The 17,954-nt window shown below is 35.4% G+C and overlaps 1 protein-coding gene across 7 annotated transcripts in view; it reads left to right on the top strand.

Moving 5' to 3' along the window:
- NEK1 (NIMA related kinase 1) overlaps positions 1-17,954 on the top strand; it is a 119,394-nt gene that overhangs the window by 43,428 nt on the left and 58,012 nt on the right. For all 7 annotated transcript variants that reach the window (XM_084883735.1, XM_084883732.1, XM_084883731.1 and 4 more), the window contains 5 exons: positions 6,318-6,377; positions 6,872-6,931; positions 7,027-7,074; positions 7,238-7,312; positions 13,416-13,579. In XM_084883735.1, the coding sequence (XP_084739861.1) occupies positions 6,318-6,377; positions 6,872-6,931; positions 7,027-7,074; positions 7,238-7,312; positions 13,416-13,579 (407 nt within the window). The remainder of the gene's footprint in view (positions 1-6,317; positions 6,378-6,871; positions 6,932-7,026; positions 7,075-7,237; positions 7,313-13,415; positions 13,580-17,954) is intronic.

The raw sequence follows: 17,954 nt of genomic DNA, 5'->3' as shown, positions 1-17,954 counted from the left end.
CTGTCCTTGGAGAGAATCTGGTACTAGATTCTCTCTCTGACAGCATCTATAAACAGACACTCAAATTTGTATCTCCCGCCTGGACTTCTTGCTTGAGCTCTGTCTTTATATCTCCAGTGGGATTTCTAATAAACACCTCAGAATTGTATGTAAAACTGAACTCCTGATTCCCCCTCCTTCCCAAACTGTTCCTCCTCATTTCATTAAATGGCAGCTCAGTCCTTTCCTTTCTTCTCATCAAAACCTTTGGGGTCATCATTGCCCACTCTTTAAACATCACGTCCTAGCAACCCTGCCTTCAAAATACATTCATGGCCTGACTATTTCTCATTAATTTTTCACCACATTAGTCCTCCCTGGCCTCCTTATCCTTCACCTGGGTTATAATACAGTGTTTCCCAGAAAATAAGACATCCTCCGAAAATAAGACCTAGCACATGGAAAAATAAGACATCCCCTGAAAATAAGACCTAGCGCATCTTTGGGAGCAAAAATTAATATAAGACACTGTCTTCTTTTCAGGGAAACAGGGTAGTAATCTGGCTGATTTCACTGCTTTCAAATTTAGGGTTTTCAGTCTCTTCTCACTTGAGCAGCCTAAATGCTCCTCTAACATCGAAGGTCACATTGTTGCACTTTCCTCCTGGAACTTTCCAGTGGCTTTCCTTCTCACTCAGGGAGAAGCCAGCGCCCTTACAATGGCCTGCAGAGCCCTCTGATGTCCCCTTACCTCCCCGAACCTCACTTTTTGACCCTCCTTCTATTCCCAGTCCAGCCATGCTAACTGAACTTCATTACCTTCAAACATGTGAATCCCTTAATAGATTGTACAAAAAATGCATTTGTACTTTCTGTTCTTGGAGAACTGTCCCTTGAGAAAACTATAGTTTTTTCTATTAGTTCCTTCAGGTCTCTGCTTAGGACCTATGAATAGACCCTTCATTCTTGACTGTCCCCTCTCCCCATGCCCAGAGTTCTCTTTGCTCTGTTCTGCTTTGTTTGTTTGTTTGTTTGTTTGTTTCCATATTGTCGCTATCTAATGCTCTATGTGTTTTTCCTTTATTTGTTGACTGTCCGTCTCAACCATAATAGAGCAAAAACTCTTGAGAGCAAGGAGTTTTGATGTCATTTCCATTGGTTCTGGACAAATAGCTTAGCAAACAAACATGTTGTATTTCCAAGTCATTCAAATGTTCTTTAAAAGAATGAATAACAACCAAAACCCTCTACTGAAGCTATTTTGTTATTCTTTTTAGCAAATAGATAACTACTAAGAAACAAAACCTGGAGAGAGAAAATGATAATGCTTATGTCTCTTGGAAACACTGGAATGTGTGCTTATTTCATATGATCTATAGGAAAAAAGTAGTTTTAGTAACAATTTTGTTTAGTTAGAAAGATAAGTAGTCTGCTGAAAGTATTATTAATAGTAGTACTAAAGATACTAAAACCTAATATAATTAGCACTAGTTACTGATTACACCATGTATGTGCTTTTTCTTTCTTGTCTTCGTTCATTAGCCCTTCCTTCTTTTTAAATGTTCTTTTTTTTTTTTGCCTCTCTTTCTGTGTAGCTAGGTATATGTCACATGGATACTGGATTATTTTGTAAATCCTTAGATAATACAAAGTAAAGACCATATTTCTTCTCTTCTTAAATCTTATACTCCAAATAAAGAGACAAAGGCCTGAAAAAAAAAATGAGCAAGTTGTGTGATGACTGCTCACTTTGTTAGCACTAGATTATTCTATATAATAAAAGGGTAATATGCAAATTGACCCTAACGGGAGAATGTTCCAGGAATGACTGGTCACTATGACACACACTGACCACCAGGGGGCATACGCTCAATGCAGGAGCTGCCCCCTGCTGGTCAGGGCGCTCCCACAGCGGAGCTCCACTCTGCCACAAGCTGGCTGACGGCTGTGAGCGCAGTGGCGGTGGCGGGAGGCTCTCCCACCTCCTCAGAAGTGCTAAGGATGTCCAACTGCAGCTTAGGCCTGCCCCCAGCCATCAGTTGGACATCCCCTGAGGGCTTCCGGGCTGCCAGAGGGATGTCTGACTGTCAGCATAGGTCCTATCCCCCAGAGACATCCCCCGAGGTGGACATTCCCCGAGGGGTCTTGGTCTATACGAGGGTGCAGTCAGGGATGAGGGACTTGCCCGAGTGTATGAATTTTTGTGCACCGGGCCTCTAGTAAAAATATAATGCTGGTATTATAGCTTGGGAGACTGTCACATTGGCAGTGTGCTTAGTTTCAAAGCTCTTTGCTGACTGCCCTAGCTAGGTGGCTCAGGTGATTGGAGCATCTTCCCATAAACCAAGAGGTTGCAAGTTCAATCCCCAGTCAGGACACATACTCAGGTTATGGGTTCAGTCCCCAGTCGGGCATGTACAAGTGGCAACAGATCAGTGTTTCTCACATTGATGTTTCCCTCTCTCTCTCTCTCTCTCTCTCTCTCCCCTCCCCCCCCCCAAGCCTCTCTCTTTTAAACCAACTTAAATTGATTTTGTGCAGATTAATAAAAAAAACTTTTTCACTGATCTAAGAGAGCTAGTAGGAAACACCTCAAGTACAAGAGCTATCTTATTTCTTTCCTAAATGTACCCTCCCCCTAAAAGGCAGGAAAATAATTTCTTCCTTATTTGAACTTCTTTAGTATCTTATATATATTCTCTTATTATTTTTACTAAACTTTCAGCTCTCTGAAGTTAGGAACCATCTTTTATACATTTTGCACAAAGTAAGAGTCTAGTTAAAGTTTCTATAAAAAAAAAAAAAAAAAAAAAAAAAAAAGAGCCCAAACCAGTTTGGCTCAGTGGATAGAGCCTGCGGACTGAAAGGTCCCGGGTTCGATTCCCGTCAAGGGCATGTACCTTGGTTGTGGGCACATCCCCAGGAGGGGGTGTGCAAGAGGCAGCTGATCGATGATTCTCTCTCATCGATGTTTCTAACTCTCTATTCCTCTCTCTTCCACTCTGTAAAAAATCAATCAAATATATTTTTTTAAAAAAGAGTGAATAAATTACTGAATAAAGTGAATTCCAAGTCAGTAAAGCAATTTTCTGTAATATTTTAAGAGCAGTGAATAGGGTTGGTTAAAGGCCAAATAAAAACCCTGTTTTTAGGCACAATCAGAAGTCCAATATTTTTGAACTTTCATCCCTATTGCCTAAAGGTAACATTATTTCAGTGTGAGGTGATGAAGAGAAATTTGAGCAGAAAATCTTTTATATTTATGTTTAATTCTTGAGATAGAAACTTGATTTTTATTAGAGTTATTTGGTTCTTTGAAGTAATTTAAGTAGTATAATTTTTATCTGAATTTTTTTCTATAAAGTGTGTATTTCAATAAATTTGCTATGGTCTTTTATTATGCTTTTGACAGTTTATATAATGAAAGAAAAGGAGCATATTCCCAGTAGTCAAACGTTACATTTATATTGCCTATATTTTTAATGTAGCTCTGATTTTGTATTTTGATGTTTTTATTTAATGTTTTATATACTTTCTGTAAATTTTTCTTTATTATTAGTGATTGGATTATATTTCAATGTTATGAAATAAGTCAGAATGCATTCCTATGAATGTCTTCTTTTTTAAAAACTCATGCCTTGGATCAAAATTGCTTTGGAAATGTTTTATGTCTTCTAATGGAGTTCAATGAAATATGATTCAAAGTAAAGATATTTCATAGACAGTTTTTGAGATGTTTATTCCAAAATGGCAGTTATTACATCCACAGTTCATTTCAACATTTGGCTGCACACAGGCAGACTCTCTGGGAATGAATCTATCATTTTGGGAACTATCTTTGTATTATTAGCTCAATAAGGAATGTACATAGGGGTAGACATGTAGATATGCAATTGTCTTATCTCTTGAGCAAGTTTTAGCCTGACTGAATGGAGGGGTCTGAACTCTAGGGGAGATTGGACTAATGTTACAACAGAAGGCCTCTTACGTTTAGGGAGGATTGTAGCCAAGTGTATATTCTTTCATATGGCTGATAGAATCAAGAAATATATGGGTTTTCTTAATGTTTCTCTCATTTTCAATTAATATTATTCAGTATGCAAGAGCAGCATGCTCTGATATGTTAAAATTCTAGTTAATAATATTCTGAATAATAGATATTCTACCAAATATTCTGAATGACCCATAAATGATTTAGATGATAATTATGTGTTCTGGATTTCAAGCAAGTTGTTGTCCTTAAACTTTTTAGGCAAATAAATATTCTTTTTCTAAACCAGAACAATGAGAACTAGATAATAATCAGTACCTGAAATATCATATAGCTTATTTTAATATATACCACTTAAAAACTATATTTGTATGCACACAATGTGAATGTTCTTAATGTTACACAACTGTACTTTAAAAAATGGTTAAATTGGTAAATGTTATGTGTATCTTAACCACATTAAAAAGTAGAAAAAAATTTAAGAGGAAAAATAAAGTTTTTCAAATCTAAAAAAATATTGGAATTATTTTAAATAAGATTTTAAAAATAAGTCCCCTCACCCCCCCTCCCCCGGGTTTTTACATGACTGTTTTTTATAAAGACTTCATTTTTTCCTGGAAATCTAAAGAAGCATCTTTTAGATTTTTTAACTTTCTATCAAAACTAAAAATGAGTTCATATGGAAAACCACATTACTTAATGATATTGTTTTTCATTTAATTTTAATTTCACAATTTTAGCTTATATATATTATGTTATTACTCAGCATATCATAAAATACTAACATACCATAAAACTGTCTTTGCTCCAACCCTGTTATTTTTTAAAGGCTCTGTTAAAACAAAGGAGTGGTTATTAAGCCACCAGAGGGCGTTCCATGAACACATTTCAGTATTTTGCCTCTGGTTTTAAAAAGAAACACAAAACATTTCTCTTAGTGTGCATGTTTTGTTACCATATTTTTCTCTTCTGTGTAGACAGTGTTCTGAAAGTACTTGTGTGATGTCAGAGAAACAGTTTGATATTTTTATTTCACAAATGTTTGAGCATTTTATATGGAAGGCAATTTGGAACATTAAAAGGTGAACATAACATGATTTCTTGTAACTTACCTTAGAGTTTGTAGGTATCTTATTTAAACATTCTCTTCTTATTCTACATTATTCTTGTTATTAATATGTTTAAAAGCTTATCATTTACAGTAATAATCTGTAATGCTTGCATTAATATTTTTAAATTGTTTGGTGTTTGTGATTCACCAATTTTGATACTGGTGTTAGACCTGCCACTTAGGAGTTATCCATGAAACTTGTCAATATATAGAATGCAGGGCCCCAGGTCCAAAAATTATGACTCAACAACTTTTTGGGATACGTATTTTTTAAAAACAGCTTTATTTCGATGATTAGCTCAATAAGAAATGTACACATGGGTGGACATGTAGATATGCAATTGTCTTATCTATAAAGTATGTAGATAATTTAAATATCATACAATTCATCCATATAAAGTTTGGAATTAAATGATTTTCAGTGTATTCCCAGAGTTGTGCAACCATCATTGCAATAAATTTTAGAACATTTCTATAACAACCTAATCTTTTCCCCCATTAGCATTCACTTCCCATTTGTCCCCCACCTCCATACCCACTAATCTTCTGTCTCTGTATGCATTTGCTTATTCTGGATAGCTCATATAATTGGAATCATACAGTATGCGACTGGAATTTTTATTTAACATAATGTTTACAAGTTTGTAGCATGTATCAGTGTTGTAGCATGTATCAATGTTGTAGCATGTATCAGTACTTTATTCCTTTCTATTACCAAATAATATTCTGTTATATGGAAGAAATGTGTATTTATACAAAGCTTCTGAGTAGCATTTCCCACTAGTTTAAATTTTACATAATAGAACATACTTTAAAATGTTAACTATGTGTTTATAAACTATGAAGAGCAATATCTATAGTTGTGTGTGTGTGTTTTTTCCCCCCCTTAAACTTCCATAACAGTGACTCCAGAGCTCTTTCTTGACTATTTAAAAACTGTATAGTGCTCTCTATTAGTTGTGGCAAACTTATTTTAGTGGGTGAAGAGCGGGGACTTTTTAAAAGGGGTTAGAATGGAAAGTAACAGAATCTACTAAACATAGTAAAGGTATGTTATGAAACTTTGGGAATGTGTATGTCTTTACTGGGTCTGGATGTGAAATAAATTTCTTACTGCTGGTTACTTTTAGGAAAAGCTTGAGAGCTACTGTTCTTTATATCAATGTAGAAAACAAATGCAGATACACATGTAGATAACAAATCCTTATCTAATTTGTAGTTTTACTTTTTGTCCAGGCCCATCAAACTCCATTGAAGAAAGTGAATCCTGGAGAAGAAAGGAGGAAAATGTTTGCGGTATAATGACATCTGTCTGCTTATTTTAAAGCTTTGCAAAAATAATTATAAGAAAAGAAACAAAAGCTACAGAAAAACCTCCAAACCTTTCCTCCTTATTTCTTAAAAAAATAAACAAACAAACAAAAAAGTCCTTGACATTTCTTTTCTACCTCCCTGGGCATACCTCTACCTTTGGAGTGCTAACTTTCCTGATGTACTAGGAAAAGTAGAAAATATTATTGATTAGCTGAAACCTGTTTGGCTCAGTGGATAGAGCATCGGCCTGTAGACTGAAAGGTCCCAGGTTCGATTCCAGTCAAGGGGATGTACATTGGTTGCGGACACATCCTCAGTAGGGGGTGTGCAGGAGGCAGCTGATCGGTGATTCTCTCTCATCGATGTTTCTAACTCTCTATCCCTCTCTCTTCCTTTCTCTGTAAAAAATCAATAAAATATATTTTAAAAAATAAAAAATAAAATATTATTGATTAAAATATTCTTGTTTATTTAAGGAAGCATCAAGAAAGAGAAGGTTGGAATTTATTGATAAAGCAAAGAAACAAAAAGATCAGGTAGTTGTTTTTTTTTTCTCTTATTCTTCTTCCCTTGCCATGCTGCAGATATTAGTTTCAAGGGTTCATAAAATTTGTCTTTAAAATTGTTACAGATTAGTTTAATGAAGGCTGAACAGCTGAAAAGGCAAGAAAAGGAAAGGGTAAGAGGATAATTCACTTTTTCCTGTTATATTCCACTCCCTCCCCACATACACTTTTTAAAAAAAGAACACTGATTTCCATTTCATCACTAAATGTATTTTATGTATTTTATATTAAATACTTGAAATGGTGTTTTGTTTGTTTGTTTCCTTTCCCCCAAAGTTGGAGAGAATAAATAGGGCCAGGGAACAAGGATGGAAAAACGTGCTAAGTGCTGGAGGAGGTGGTGAAGTAAAGGTAGGCACTTGATACCAACATAGTACTGCCACTTTTTTCTAGTTTCACCTTGCTTTTTAAAATATATAGAATTGGCTCTCTTTAGGTGTGCATTTGTACATTTACATTTTATCTACAATTACATTTTAACATATGCAAATTCATCTATTATGAATTCTTAGTTTTCCTGCATTTATTTGATATGTAACTTGTATTGATAACTAATATATAACTGGCAATTGCTTAAATTTTTTTATGTAAAGGCTGTGGATACACTATTCCTGTCAAAAGAATCTATTTAAAATCAAATCAAATCAAATTTGCCTTATATCCTCTGCAGCTTCATGTGTCCTCCAAGATTAAGTTTTCAGAAAAACAACTTGGCCCCTATCAATCTCTCTAAACTTCTGTCCATCCTTCCCTACCATACACTGTATGCTCTAGTCAGGATGAACTAAAGACTGTACTTGTTTCCTTATGGAGTGAGGTCTACTTAATTTTTTCGTTTCACTGTGTTTCTCTGTATTTGATAGTAGCCTTCCCTGTCTCCTCACTCTCATTCCCATCTCTAACCTTAAAAAAAAGAAAACAAGGAAGCTAATCATTAATTGTTTATTAAATAACCAGTTATCTAACAATTTATGTAGATCTATTAATTCAAACATTTGTTTTGGATAGATCCAGACTACTAGTATATAATGTATGCAAATTACTTAAGTTTTCTGAGCCTTAAATTCTTATTTTTTTTAAAAAATTTAAGAACAGTTCCTGGAGCTTGGTTAGCAAGGACTCATATGTTAATGTCCTGCTTCTTTCGTTGTTCTGCTAATCTTTATATTGCATTTCCTCTTTTGCTCGGGGAGCGTCTTGACCTATCTATGTAGGCTGACATCTAAGATGGTCCCCCAAATTCCTGACCCCTGGTGTACACACCTTGTATTTTTCCCTCCCCTTGAGAATTGGTGGAACTTGTGAATATGGTAATATAGCAGCTCCTTAATTAGGCTTTATTTTATGGCAAAAGGTGATGGTAGAGGCGATAGTCACTCCTGTGATTTCATTAATATCTGATTCACGATTCCCTCAGCAGCCTGGACAGGGAGAAGAAGGTTAGTGATAGGTATGCTTCTGTTGGCAAGTATTCACATGGAAAGGAAGTTAGTGATCTCCTGGAGTTGGTAGTGGTTTCTGGCCAAGGAAAGGGTGACCTTAGCCATTGCAGCTACAAGGACATGAACTCTGCCAAGAACCAGTGAGCTTGGAAAAGGACCCTGAGCCTCAGCTGAGAATTGCAGCCTTGGCTGAACCTTGGTTTCTGCCTGGTGAGATTCTGAGCAGGATACCCAGACTTCTAAGCAAGGGATGAGATAATAAATGGATATTGTTTTTATTTGTTAAGTTTGTGGGCATTTGTTACACAGCTGTAAAAATGAACACATTATTATTCCTCTGTATTAATTTGTACCATCCAATCAACTGTTAGTCAACCCTTCTTTAAACTAAATTCCATGACGCATTCTCATTAAACTTGATATTTAGGTACTGGAGATATATATTTGTTAGTTTGAATTGATTACCACTCTTACTTGTTTCTATTCTTCAAAAGTTGTAATATGAATAAAAGTCTGCTTTGTTTGGTTTATGTAGACATATATGTTCTATCCTGACTTTCTTGAATCACTTTTTCTAATTCTGTATTAGTATAGATGTACAATCTTCAGTAATACAATTTTATTTTAAAATTTCATTTTGTTATTTTTGTACAATACTATCTACTAGGAAGTAAAACTTATTACCTCCTGAATGATCAGGAATAACTCAGACAGAATTTGACTCATTCTAAAGTAACCTCTTATCTCATTGGAAAGTAAAGACATCAATCAGAGTTAGGCCCTCAGATATTGTCAAGTATTTCATATCAAGTCCATGATTAATGTTGAGAGTTTGATTATTTTTCTTCTCCCTTTGTGTATATCTTTTTCTGTGCAATAAACTATCCTGTCTTTTTTTACTATCCTGTCTAATGGTGTACTTAATCCTAAAGTTCATTTTTGTCAATGTTGTTTGATAACTAATTGACACAATTTTTCCACAGTGTTAGATACTATGTATTTTAACAGATTTCTGCTTCACTTTATAAATTCTATAATGCTGTCACTGAGCATTAATGAAGTAATTTATTTGCCCTAAAAAAAATTTCTCATGACTCTAAATCTATGTTAATTTCTGTGCTTATTCCTGATGAGGTTTGAAATATTTAACTTCCTAGACCATTTGATTTCTGAACAGTTTATAAGGACCTGGAGACTCAGTATAATGTTAATCAAATTAAGGAAATTCCCAAAATAAAGATGAAATAAAAAATAAATATTAAGGGAAGTATTTCAAAATTAATATAATTATATACCTCTAAATAATATACACATTCTTCATAGTATAAATAACCAGCTGTCTTTGATTATTTAGTATCTGCAAAATCTGGGACACTTTTGCTTTATCCATTTTTCAAAGGAACATGAGGGGACTTGCTGGGGTGATGGATGTGCTTTTGATTGTGGTAGTGGCTGCACAAATGTATACATTGTCAAAATTCATCAACCTGTGCTTATATTGGGTGAAATAAGTGATTTTTCAAAGGTTATATTGCTTCTGTATTCTGTTACAGTATTTTCAACGTTATTTTCAGTATAGGAATCTTCAGAGATATTTACATACTTTTGTTTACATAATTTTGTTAAAGTAAAACATTGCAACACTCAAATGAAGTTAAGAAGATATTCACACCAGACTAAACTCAAATAGTAAACCCTTTTCTGGAGAAGTGACTAACTTTCATCAGAATTCTGATTCTGATGCTTGCCTTGAGATTGACATTTTGGAGATGTGTGAGGAACACCTGGATGGAGTTTCCTGCCTAATTTTATTTTTTAAAATATATTGATTTTTTACAGAGAGGAAGGGAGAAGGATAGAGAGCTAGAAACATTGATGAGAGAGAAACATCGACCAGCTGCCTCTTGCACATCCCCCACTGGGGATGTGCCTGCAACCAATGTACATGCTCTTGACCAGAATCAAACCCGGGACCTTTCAGTTCACAGGCAGACGCTCTATCCACTGAACCAAACCGGTCTTGGCCCCTGCCTAATTTTCTTACCTATTTCTAGCAACTTTCATCTCTTGCTATTCAGACATTTTTAATCAGTTATCAGTTTTGTTTTGTTTTGTTTTTTTACAGAGAGGAAGGGAGAGAGAGAGCTAGAAACGTCGATGAGTCGAAACCAGTTTGGCTCAGTGGATAGAGCGTTAGCCTGCGGACTGAAAGGTCCCGGGTTCGATTCCAGTCAAGGGCATGTACCTTGGTTGCGGGCACATCCCCAGTAGGGGTTGTGCAAGAGGCAGCTGGTCGATGTTTCTCTCTCATCGTTGTTTCTAACTCTCTATCCCGCTCTCTTCCTCTCTGTAAAAAATAAGTAAAATATATTAAAAAAAGAAAGAAAGAAACATTGATGAGAGAGAAACATCGATCAGCTGCCTCCTGCACACTCACTAATGGGGATGTGCCCGCAACCAATGTACATGCCCAATGTACATGCCCTTGACCGGAATCGAACCTGGGACCCTTCAGTCCGTAGACAGACGCTATACCATTGAGCCAAACCGGTTTTGGCAGTTATCAGTTTTTATCTTGAGCTGATATTTTAAAATTAATCTTTCTGATTTTTAAAAAATATATTTTTATTGATTTCAGACAGAAGGGAGAGAGGGAGAGAGAGAAACATCAATGATGAGAAAGAATCATTGATTGGCTGCCTCCTGCACACCCCACAATGGGCAACATGGACAAGTGCCCTGACTGAGTATTGAACTGTGACCTCCAGGTTCATAGGTTAATGCTCAACCTATGAACCTGGGCAAAATTAATCTTCCTTATAATTGCAACCCACTGTGTCAAGTTGTTAGCACAAATTCTATCTCGTAGAGTACACTGAAATTTCTTTTATTTTATCCTAATATTTTTCTTTGTATTTCTTGTTATTCAGACTTCTTCCTTAAGATGTTATCACTTGGAAGCTTTTCTTTACTGTCAGTGTTCTGAATTCTGTTCTCATCACTTCAAAAAACTGGTTTTTTAAACGTTACCCCTCAACTTTAGTCATTGCAGTATGTTTTATTTTAAATGCTTTAACCTCTGCATTTGAGGTCATTGGTTTCCTCATCTCAGTGATATTCTTCCACTGTGACATCTGCAACATTATACCCTTACTTCTTTTTAATTCTTACCTTTTTCTGATATCTCTATTTTCTAACTTTGAGTTTTCTATGTGCTTGAATTCTTATGTGTCTGAGGTTATATCCTTATGTTTTTGCCTTTATCCTTCTTCATTCCCATGGAGAATCCAGAGCTCCCTTAATCACTTGTGCCAGGGCAGCTCAGCCAAGAGTTCAGTGAGTGGGAGTGAGGGTGGTGAAGGATTGAAGAAAAGACAGACAAAGAGAATATAGCTGGGTCTTGATGGAGCTCCTGTGCCTGGATAAGGACACAGAAAGACCCAGCCTATAAGCTGAGGCTTTATTTTATAGTCAGAGATAAACAAGGAGCTGGTCAATATAGTTACAATGTTCCTGTGAGTTTCACTTGTTTGGCAGCACTTGCTGCACCCCCCACAGTCCATTAGCTACCTAGGAAGAGGGTGGCCACAAGGTCAAGCTTAATTATGCTAAGAGGGTTCTGCCCTCTAACCTGGGACTTGATTGTGGCTCTGCCACAGGTCAATCCTAGGCTTAACTATATAGCCGCTCCCTACAATCACGTTTTAATTGAATGTCTTTTATTTCTAGGCTTCTTGACTTGGTGTCAGGGCAACAGATCTTCTAATTATCCTCAACCTTGTTCTTTCTCTCATTCCTGTTTATTATGCATATTTTGCCTTAACTGAACTTCTTAAAATTCGTTTTTGTATTTTATTCCCACTAGAAAGTTTATAAATGCTCTCTGTTGTTTATTATATGAACTCAAACACCCAGGTTTGATAGTAGTTAGCCTATACCAACCTTTTATGACCAAGCTTATTGCCCCCTATTTGCTTTCCTTCTAATTATGTCTTCCTAATTCCTCCCCGTACTGCCAACACCAAAATATATACTACGTACATTGCTTATTTTTGCTTTAATACTCTGTCTCATTTAAAATCTCTTTCTCTCTCTCTCTCTCTCTCTCTCTCTCTCTCTCTCTCTCTATATATATATATATATATATATATATATATATATATATATATTTATCTCCCTCCCTCCCTCCCTCCCTCCCTCCCTCCCTCCCTCCATCCCTTTCCCTCTCTATTGCTTTCAAGGCTGGGTTAAACAATATATTTTCCAGTGTTTTTTCTTTAATTTTTTTATTTGTAGAGAATTTATTTTTTAACTTTTGACAATGACAATTTTTTTTCTATTTTGTAAATTTACTCAGTACCAACTGCTTTAGAGTGTGCCTATGACCATTCATTTGCCATAGGCATGAAATATTTTTCTAATTTTGTGCTTAAGAATCTATATAGTGTTTTTGTTTCTTTTATTTATACCTAGAGCATGTTTCAGTGGTGTTTGAGACTTCATTACTTGTTGAATTGAAGGATTTGGGGTATGTTAAATACCATATGCAAATGTTTTTGTTAAATATAATTTTGAATGTTACAAAAGCAACACTGCTTTACTTATAAGCTATACATATTTAAACTTAAAGAATGGGATCACATAAAATATATACTAGAATCTTGTTTCAAAACATATTAATTAAGACCAGATTTTTTCCTATTATACATGAATTTAGTGACATTTTATATTTTTGTTTGTTGCATTAATTATGCTTTATTGTTAGTTACAAAGCATTACTTTTTTATTAATAATTATAATATAGTAGGAAGACATTTTCCTTAGGCAATATATTTATTAATATTTTCAAATTAGATAATTGCCTTTTAAAAGCCAAGTGTTGAATTTTTTTTCTTTTGGGAATGGTATGAGTGTTTTAGGTATTATGAGATAATGATTTGAGAGTCTCTCTCTCTCTCTCTCTCTCTCTCTCTCTCTCTCTCTCTCTCTCTCTCTCTCTTTTTAATTCCTAGGCTACCTTTTTTGGCAGTGGAGGGGCTGTGGCTTCATCATCTTTTTCTCCTCGGGGACAATATGAACATTATCATGCTATTTTTGATCGAATGCAGCAACGAAGAGCAGAAGATAATGAAGCTAAATGGAAAGGAGAAATATATGGCCGAAGGCTTCCAGAAAGGTAGGCGAAGTTGCTTGTGCTTTGCTTCAGAGAAAATAGTAAAAGTTATTGTGCATATTTACCTAAAGAAGAATATCACCTGGAGTACATTCAGGATTTCCCAATGGGGCTGCAGTTCATCACTATTTCTCTAATGCTGATGCCGTCCTAGAAACTTTGAAGAGATTGAAGACCATGTGTAACTAAGTCAATGCAAACAGGTCAGACTGTGATGATCCATAAATGCATCCTTCTTTGTAATTTTGTGTGTGTATGTTTTTTTTTTTAGTGTTCAGATTATTATAATTGTTCCTCTTTCTTCCCCCCCACCCCCAATACCTCCCTCCACCAGGTTCCTACCCCACCCTCCGCCCTTACCTCCCCACCACTGTCCTCATCCATAGGTGTACAATTTTTATCCAATCTTTTCCCTCACCCTCCACACCCCTTTCCCCCTGAGAATTTTCAGTCCACTCCCTTTCTATGCCCCTGATTCTATTGTATTCACCATTTTATTCTGTTTATCAGATTTTTTATTCACTTAATTTTTAGAATCACTTGTTGATAGATATGTATTTGTTGATCATAATTTTTATTTTTACCTTTTTCTTCTTCTTCTTCTTTTTAAAGACTACCTTTAAGCATTTCATATAATTCTGGTTTGGTGGTGATGAACTCCTTTAGCTTTTTCTTCAATTATGAATGATAGCTTTGCTGGGTAGAGTAATGTTGGTTGTAGGTTCTTGCTATTCATCACTTTGGATATTTCTTGCCATTCCCATCTGGCCTGCATAGTTTCTGTTGAGAAATCAGCTGACAATCATACGGGTACTCCCTTGTAGGTAACTTTTTCTCTTGCTGCATTTAATATTTTCTCATTGTCTTTTGCTCTTGGCATTTTTTTTTTAAAATAGTTTTTTGTTGTTCACTATTTTTCTTTTTTCTTTTTTTTAAAAATATATTTTATTGATTTTTTACAGAGAGGAAGGGAGAGAGATAGAGAGCTAGAAACGTCGATGAGAGAGAAACATCGACCAGTTGCCTCTTGCACACCCCCTACAGGGGATGTGCCCGCAACCAAGGTACATGCCCTTGACCGGAATCGAACCCGGAACCTTTCAGTCCGCAGACCGACGCTCTGCCATTGAGCCAAACCGGTTTCGGTGCTCTTGGCATTTTAATTATGATGTGTCTTGGTGGATTCCTCTTGTTTGGGGTTCTGTACACTTCCTGGACTTGTAAGTCTATTTCTTTCATCAGGTGGGGGAAGTTTTTGGTCACTATTTCTTCAAATATATTTTCATTATCTTGCTCTCTCTCTTCTTCTGGGACCCCCATAATTCTGATGTTGGTATGCTTGAAGTTGTCGCAGAGGCTCCTTACACTATCTTCATATTTTTGGATTCCTTTTTCTTTTTGCTTTTCCAGAGGCATGTTTTTTGCTTCTTTGTATTCCAAATCTTTGACTTGATTCTTGTAATCCTCTAGTCTGCTTTTAAGTCTCTGTATAATATTTTTTATTTCAGTCAGTGTATGCTTAATTACTAGTTGATCCTTTTTCATATCCCCGAGGGTCTCATTAAATTTATCGGAAATTCTTGAAAAACCTTATAACTGTGGTTTTAAACTCTATATTCAGTCATTTGCTTTCCTTTATTTCCTTCATTTGTAACCTGCCTCTTTGTCTCCACGTTTTAGTTGCTTCCTTGAGTTGAGGGAGTGGCTTTGTGTGCTAGTGGCTCAGCCTCCCTAGTTACTTCAGGTAGACACTCTTGGTGTGCCCCTTTGTGGCTATGTGTGCAGTCTTGTTGTAGTTAAGCCTAGATTGATGTTAGCATCACTGGGGGGGAGTTGACCTCCAGGCCAGTTGGCTGTGAGGATCAGCTGTGTCTCCGCTGGGAGAGCTTCTGTGCTCAGCTTGGATGGAGCAGTTTCAGGGTTGAGCAGACAGCCTTGGTTTCCCATCAGCCCTGTCCTTAGAGGCTCCTGTGTCTCAGTATCCTGCAGCAATGGCTGCACAAACATCTTGAGAGAAGGCTGCCCTTGAGTTTTGCCCACTGCAAGACAGTGTTTTTACTCTTAATGTGGTATACAGGAAGATATTAGAATAAGTTTAATCAATTTATAAGTCATTGTTTTTATCAATGTTGTTTTTATATCATGCTTTTGCTTTTTACATCATGTCTTTGTTATTTCATGTTGTTATTGTTTATTAATAAATTTATATATTATTTTAATATACATTTTACAAATTTTCTTTCATCTCTGACACTTCTATGATAGAGAAAAGGCAAATAGTGATATTAAAATATTTCTTCTAATTAATTTCCTTTCAATGTGCATGAATTTGTGTACTAGGCCATTAGTATAAATATAAACAGTGTGAAAGTCTATAAATCAAAGTTATAGTACATATAATCAGGTTTTTAGCAAAATAATTCTGTGCAACTGTTACATTAATATATGTCAGTTGGAGGTCCAGAGTGACAAATGTTAGACATAAGTGTTTTAGGATGGAAAATAAAACCCAGTTTACTTCTGTAAAGGTTAAAGAAGGAAGTTGATGCAGTGAAGACACATACCAGAGAGATCAGAAATGTTATCTAATTACATGGTGGTGTAAGCCTCCAGGACCCCCCAAAAGAGCCTAACAATAAACCTGTAGTTTCAGGAGACATGGCTGAGCATCATACCCTCTGAAATTTTGTCTACCCTTTTTAGGCCCAACTTTATTTAAATGGGACTATAGTAGGCTAGGGTATAGCCTTGCCTATATATGTTGAGGAAACAGGTTGCATCCAGGCCAGATGCACCCTATTAATCTCAGAGCTGTGCAATGCATAATATGACTGGTAAAGTATAGCACATGTGCACTACAGAGGCATAAACCACTTTCTCCTTCATTATTCTTAATCTACTCAAGCTACCATGGTTTGGGTGGAGTGTTTTCCTGAATTTGGTAATGTGGAACTAGATTAAAATTTAGCTACCTAGACATATCTCAGAGTCATAATAAAAAGCTCTTAACCAGCTTTAGAGATTATCTAATCCTAGAAAATTCCAGGGATGGAAATTTCACAAGAATCTCCTTTAAGCACCACATAAGGTAAATGAACCTTAGAGCACGTTCATTCATAGCTTTGTGGTGGAACAGATTTTAAGTTTTAATAGCTTAATTTCATTTCTAAAAAAATGTTTAATTAGTAGTTAACAAAACATATAAAGGAAATTATTATTTGAGGCATAAAAATTCGAAGTGTTTAGACCTACCAGAAAACAGAAAATGCATTACTGCATGTGTTTTTCAGACCATAACTTAATTATGATCCTAAAGAAAGGCTGTAGGAAGCTTGTGTGCTTTAGTAGCCAAGATCCTAACAGGAGCACAGACAAAAACTCTTTCTTTGGTCCTCACCTTCAGAATTTACTGGAGTTGATACTATGATTACTGGGGCTGGGTTGTATTTATTTTTGTGTCTCCTATACTTAGCATGGTAATAGGCACAATATATATTAGATGTTCAGTAAATGTTTGTTATTGTTATTTTTATTTGTAGTCTGGACTCAGCATGCTTACATTCTTTAGTAATTGTCAAAGGAAGATAGAGACATATAATTGGAAAAGATAAAAACAAATAACTGTGCTATTAATTTTTTCCCTAACATAACTATTTTGCTTTTTCATAGTGCTGACATTTAAGGAATTCGGGCATTGTTTTTTACTGTATTTTTGAAATTTCACACAAACTTCTTATTTTTGAAATTGCTACTATGCTGCTTTAATTTTACTTCAATACTGATTAAGAGAAAGATCTTAGATATATTTTATACAGAATTCTGAAATACGCTTAACTACAGTAGGTCCTTGGGTTATGTTAAAGATCAATTCCTAAGGTGCAATGTAACGCGATTTTTGCCGTAAGTCGGAACCCACCTACCTAAGCGCCTAGGTCACTCACATGGAGCACATACACAGCAGTAAAGTGAAACAGTAAAAAAAAAAAAAATTAAAAGAAAGTTAACAATTCCTGACCTTTACTTATGGTAAATACAGTAAATGATAAAAAACATAAAGCATATATGTACATACATTGAAATGACAGAATTTTTTAAAATAAATAAATGGGAGATGGTGACGTAACCATGTTACAATGTACATCGAGTGTGATGTAACGCGAGGACTGCCTGTACTTGGAAGCTATTGAGATTGAGATTGAGATTCTTGAGATTCTTCTTTAATTAAATTGAGATTCTTCTTTAATTAAATATAGTCTAAATTAATTTATGTATCTATAAGTAGAATTGATTAAATAAATATAAGAGTAACCTTGTTATGATTTGGAATGATATAGATTTTATTGTACTTCTACTTAAAAGAGTAAAGAATTTGTTCTAG

This window comes from Pipistrellus hanaki, assembly GCF_964339955.1.
Source record: "Pipistrellus hanaki genome assembly, chromosome: 5".
In the NCBI taxonomy this organism is placed as follows: domain Eukaryota; kingdom Metazoa; phylum Chordata; class Mammalia; order Chiroptera; family Vespertilionidae; genus Pipistrellus; species Pipistrellus hanaki.
This window is presented reverse-complemented; position numbering and strand designations above follow the sequence as displayed.